This window comes from Oryx dammah, unplaced genomic scaffold (genome assembly GCF_014754425.2).
Source record: "Oryx dammah isolate SB20612 unplaced genomic scaffold, SCBI_Odam_1.1 HiC_scaffold_11, whole genome shotgun sequence".
NCBI lineage: Eukaryota > Metazoa > Chordata > Mammalia > Artiodactyla > Bovidae > Oryx > Oryx dammah.
In genome coordinates, this window is record NW_024070195.1 from 22,551,882 (window position 1) to 22,558,161 (window position 6,280).

Genomic DNA, 6,280 nt, shown 5'->3' on the forward strand with positions numbered 1-6,280 from the left:
AACTACTATTTTGTATTGGAACAAACATGGATCTATTATGCTGTGGAAGTTGCATACATTTTTAAGCAAAAACATGGGACCACAAAAAAAGTTAGTGCTGCTGTTGGAGGTTGCTTCTGATATGCCCTCCCAAATCCTAAGGGTATGTTTTGATTTACCTTCAGTATTACAGACATATCAGAGCAAAAACTTGAGACTTAAAAAAATTCTGAAATTTTGATATTTTTACATAAATGATATCTGATATTTTAGAATTTTATACATTAAAATACACAGTTAAATGAATTACAGTATAGGTACTGTCAAGCAGGTAAATAAATATAGTGCAATGTTGAAAATACAATTAATGAAAAAATTTAAATATATTTACAAGTATTACTAAAACATCAGTAAATTAATTAAATTTTATATTAGTAAATTTTATAAATATCAGTAAGTCATTAAACTGAAAAATATTTTGTGATATAGAAAGAGCAGTAGTGAAGCATATTCAACAAGGTGAAATTATCTACTTCAAAACAAAGTCTAGTGTCTATTTATTAGAGGAGCACTAGAAAATTCCCAACGATGTTAAAAACAAATCAAGTCTTGGATAATGCGGCACTACACAGATTCCTCTTTCCTACCATGTGTGATATCCCATTTTAACATCTACCTTCTAATTCCTTTGGGACTACATAATTCAGGAAAATAAAATGTGAGTCTAACAGATACATGTCTTTTCTGGATTGACAGTTTTTAAAAAACAATTTTTCCTACTTCTTGCATTCTTCGTCTAAGCCATATTTTGAGACGACTGGATCCCAAGATAGATAAAATCTGGATCCCCCAATTATTGGAAAGAAGAAAGCACCAACTTCCCAAGTCAGATTTTATGTGCATAAGAAATACAGTGGTGGTGGTGGTTTAGTCACTAAGTCGTATCCAACTGTTGCGACCCTGTGGACTGTAGTCCGACAGGCTCCTCTGTCCATGGGATTTTCCAAAGATACTGGAGTGGATTGCCATTTCCTTCTCCATGGGATCTTCCTGACCCAGGAATCAAACCCAGGAATCTAACCCAGGTCTCCTGTATTGCAAGCATATTCTTTACCGATTGAGCTATGAAGGAAGCCCAAGTATTTTGTTTTAAATCACTGGGATTTGGAATTGATTTATTACTGCAGCAAAACCTATGTTACCTTGACTAATATAAGTACCATACACATAAAATCCCAAATGTAAGAAATTGTATTATTTAAATATAATTGTAAAAAAAAAAAAAAACACTTAAAACTGATACCTGCAGTAAATATTGCAGTTAGGTAAAATATCAGTATTCCCATTATGAATCATGTAAAATTACTAGAAATATAAGCCACTTTTGTTCATGCTGCCCCTTACAAGAATAGTCCTGTTTATAAACGTAAGCCAGCACATGATTGTCTGAGCTAGAATTATAAAATTTAAAATCTCTAAATTTCTTTCTAAATCTACAGCTTGATTGGTGAGAGTGTTATATAGAGAACACAAACCAGCAAGCAGGTTTAAAGTCATATTTCTTACATTAGTTGAATTTGTACAAAAAGATGGCACTACTAATATAAAGGTATCCAACTGAAACTTTATCACTCTTTTTACCACAAATACTTGGATTTTTCATAAACTAAATTCTGGGGGAAATTTTCAATTAATAACTACATTGGACCATAGCCTTAGGACCACTCGCTTATGGCAATAATTCTACATGAATCAATCTTACTAGTTACTTTAATTTTCTAGATTAAGGAGTAGCAGAAGAAAAAAGAAACCTGTTAAACAAATTCCAGTATTTTAATCCTTGGTATTCAGAAGGAAAAATAGAGGGGATAGTTAGGTCTTTCTCCTCAATCACACAGCACTAGGTTCTAAGTCAGCAAATCCTTGAAAGTAAAAGGTGAATGAGATTTCAGGTCTTAAATTTCCCACTCATCTATCTGTGACATGTTCTCAGACCATAATGAAATTAAACTAGAAATCAGCAACAGAAAGATAACAGGAGAATATCCAAGCCTTTGAAACCTAAGTAATATTCCTCTAAGTAATCCATGGATCAAAGAGAAAATCAAAGGAAATTAGATAGTATTGGGAAGTAAGTGAAAATAAAAATGCCACATATCAAAATTTGTGGGATGCAGTGCTTAAAGGGTAATACTTATTATTAAATGTTCATTTTTAAAAAAGAATAAAGATCTCGAGTCAATAATATAAAATTTTACCTTAAATAAAAAACAAAATGAACTCACATAAAGTAGAAACAAGGAAATACTAAAGAAAAGTATAGAATTCTGATTTAACCCTCCCTGCAACATTTCCCCTTTGGTAACCACAAATTTGCTTTCAGTACCTGTAAGTATGTTTCCGTTTCATAGATATCTCCATTTATTATATTTTTAAAATGAAATTCTACATATGAGTGATATCATATGATATTTTTCATTCTCTGAGTTACTTCACTTAGTATAAAAATCTCTAGGTCCATCATATTTCTGCAAATAGCATTATTTTGCTTTTCTTTTACATTTAGGAGTAGATGCAAGATTAAACATTTAAAATTTTTTATCTTATTGTTTAAAAGGTAGATCCCATCATGTTCAATGTTCATACCACGATTTTTTTTTTAAATGCCTTTCCCATTATCATAGGATTTGAAAACAGAATATGTTCATTTTTGGACATATTACCCATCTGTGGTAGCCTATTGTTAAAATGGTGAGTGGATGATCAGGTTCAGAGTTATCTTAGAAAAGACACAGTATTTGAATGAAACCTAGACTCAGTGACACAGAAGTCATCTTTTAACTCTAATTTCCTTTGATTCTGTAATTTTGTATGCATTTATGTAACAATTACTAAACATTCTCTTTTTAAATGAGGTCCATACAAACATGCATGACTTCATGGGTGAACAGTAAAGTTTAAATTGATCATTCTTACTAGAGAAACTTAAGTCTGAACTTATACTATAGAAAATAAATTATATGTGTTGTATATTTTTTACTCCCTGGAATGCAGAATCTAAGATTCAGTTCAACCCAGATGATAATTAACTACTTTTAACTGAAGCAATCCTTGAGGGACAGGTCCATGAAGTCCCATGCTTGAACTCATAGTGTTTACGTGAAACATCAACCACGCTAAACAAGTTTGTGCCCTAGTGCCAGGGCAGCACTGACTTCATGAGCTGTCCCTAGGCTCATGGGTATCAAGGGCTCAGCGGAAAGTTAAAATGTCTCTGGGTCTATGCTCACTGTTTAATCTTATATGAAAACATCTCAGTCCTTTCCCTACATAAAAATTACAAAGATCAAGCCACCAACTCAATTCCAGAATAAAGATGTTCAATTTTAGGATTAAAAGAGATTGGTTCCTACTGATGAAGATCAGCTCTGGTGAGTGAAACTTCTCTATATTTTATGAAACATTTTATAGGTGTACTCCAAAATTTTTATATTTCCTTTCACATTTCATTTGTTTTTTAAACCGCGTTTTTCATGCTTTTGTACCCATTAGTCCTCCCAAATGCTTCTAGCAAATCCACAAATGACCCTCACAGTGGTAAATTCAATACTTTTATTGTTATTTTAAATTTCCTTTCTTACATTAATGAATCTACTGTACATGGGGGCTTCTCTGGTGGCTCAGTGGTAAAAAAAAAAAAAATCTGCCTGCAATACAGGAGGTGCAGGAGATGTGGGTTTGATCCCTGGGTTGGGAAGATCCCCTGGAGAAGGACATGGCAACCCACTCCAGTATTCTTGCCTGGAGAATCCCTTAGACAGAGGAACCTGGTAGACTACAGTCCACAGGGTCACAAAGAGTCAGACACAACTGAAGCAACTTAGCAAAAATTGTACATTTTTTTTTTCTTTTAAAACATCTGTCTTCCATTGGCTCTACGATGTTACTCCTTACAGGGTGTTCTTCTTCTGTAAATATTCTTTCTCAGTCTGACTCAGTCCTCTTCTCTACATCTATTTAAATTTGATGGTATCTAAAAGTCTATCCTCAGACCTCTTTTCCATCCTTTTTTTAACTCAGAAGTATTCTTGTAAGAGCACTCTTACTGAATTGGCAGTGTTTCAAGCACTGCCATAGTCTTCTGAGTTCCAAATCCTCATATCCAACTTTATGGTTGGCACACCTCCAACTGGGCTTCTCCCATCAGAACTCATTTCTTCTCCCAATCATCTCCCTGTCACTGTTATCTGTTTCAAAAAATAGGAAAATTTATCTTTCATCTGCACATTCATCAACCATCAAGACTTTATCTGCTTATTATCTTTCCAGAAAATTCTCATAACTTTTTTCAACCTATGTGAAGCTGTTGATCACATTTAGAAGTTCAGTTTTTGAAAAAGGGATGAGGATTTTTCTGAATTAAATATTGCCACATTCCCATGAAGATAGATTTGTCTTGATTTTAGTAGCTCCTTGCTGAGTACACTTAGTTACTTGACTAATAGCTATATCAATATACATTCTTTCCTGCTGTTCCTTGGCTTCCTCAACAGAGTCATCCATGCTACCTTCAGAGTGATCATGGCCAACCTGACCTCAGCGAGTGGATTCCTCCTCGTGGGGTTTTCTGCTGACCGTAAGCTTCAGATTCTACATGCACTGCTGTTTTTGGTGACATACCTGCTGGCCTTGACAGGCAACCTCCTCATTATCACCATAACTACCTTGGACCATCGCCTCCATTCCCCCATGTATTTCTTCCTGAAGCACCTCTCTCTTCTGGACCTGTGTTTCATCTCTGTCACAGTCCCTCAGTCCATCGCAAATTCACTTAGGAACAATGGTTACATTTCCCTTGGTCAGTGCATTCTTCAAGTTTTCTTCTTCATAGCTCTGGCCTCGTCAGAAGTGGCCATCCTCACAGTGATGTCTTATGACCGGTATGTAGCCATCTGTCAACCACTGCAATATGAGACCATTATGGACCCCTGTGCCTGTAGGCATGCAGTGATAGCTGTGTGGGTTGCTGGGGGCCTCTCTGGGCTCATGCACACAGCTGTTAACTTCTCCATACCACTCTGTGGGGAGAGAGTCATTCACCAATTCTTCTGTGATGTTCCTCAGATGCTGAAACTAGCCTGCTCTTATGAATTCATTAATGAGATTGCAGTGGCTGCATTCACAACCTCAACAGCGTTTATCTGTTTGACCTCTATTGTGTTTTCCTACATTCGCATCTTCTCTGCAGTGCTGAGAATTCCATCAGCTGAGGGAAGAACCAAAGTCTTCTCTACCTGCCTACCCCACCTCTTTGTAGTCACCTTCTTCCTCTCAGCTGCAGGCTTTGAGTTTCTAAGGCCCCCTTCTGATTCCCAGTCAGCTATGGATCTCATGTTCTCCATCTTCTATACGGTGATACCTCCAATGCTCAATCCAGTTATCTATAGTTTACGGAATGAAGCCATGAAGGCAGCTCTGAGGAAGATACTGTCAAAAGAAGAATTTACTCAGAGAAAGATGCATTTAAAAGCCATTTTTAAACTCTAAAGTACCATACAAATAAAAGGTACTGTTATTATGTTTCAGATTGTAGGAGGAAAACATCTGATTTCTTTCCAGAACTCCCTTCTAACTTTTCTGTTCTTTATAGTCTTCTCAAAACATAATTCTTCAGAATTTAAGATGTTATGGTTTTAGGGATATTGGCCTTCTTTCTACAAATTCAATTTTTATTTTTAGGCATCTTATAGGATTTTTTTCTGAAATAAAAGAGAAAAGGCAATTAGTCTGGGACATGGTGAGCACAATTTAAAGCTGGCTTTTATAGATACATGTGTATAGCTGAGTCCCTTCGTTGTTCACCTGAAACTATCACAACATTGTTTGTTAATGAGCTATACCCCAATAAAAAATAGAAAGGCTTGACAAAAATAAAGTTGGCTTTTAACAAATAGATTCCAGACTGCTGCCACATAAGTTGATTGTGTTCATGAGATAGTATATCTGTGGTGTATTCTGTGAATTCCAATAGACCTCCAGGTTTCTTATGTGCATTAAGTACCCATATAATTTTCCCTTCCTTTTATGTATTATAATAGCTTTCCCCATACCTATTTCTTCAGTCTCTAATAAATGCCAGGTACAGTATACACATTTTTCTTTTAATTTTATCAAGCAACTGTTCTCAGTTCAGTTCAGTCGCTCAGTGGTGTCCGACTCTGCGACTCCAGGAATCGCAGCACGCCAGGCCTCCCTGTCCATCACCAACTCCCGGAGTTCACTCAAACTCTCGTCCATCGAG

At 35.8% G+C, this 6,280-nt stretch overlaps 1 protein-coding gene across 1 annotated transcript; it reads left to right on the top strand.

Annotated features, from left to right (window-relative positions):
- Window positions 1–4,560: 4,560 nt before the first annotated feature.
- On the top strand, window positions 4,561–5,526 carry LOC120870349 (olfactory receptor 14J1). Its single transcript, XM_040250007.1, has one exon. The coding sequence runs from the start codon at window positions 4,561–4,563 to the stop codon at window positions 5,524–5,526; it is 966 nt and encodes a 321-aa protein (XP_040105941.1).
- Window positions 5,527–6,280: the final 754 nt, after the last annotated feature.

What these genes read in the sequence shown, in the direction of transcription:
- LOC120870349 (XM_040250007.1), top strand. Translation starts at nt 4,561, where the DNA reads ATGGCCAACCTGACCTCAGCGAGTGGATTCCTCCTCGTGGGGTTTTCT.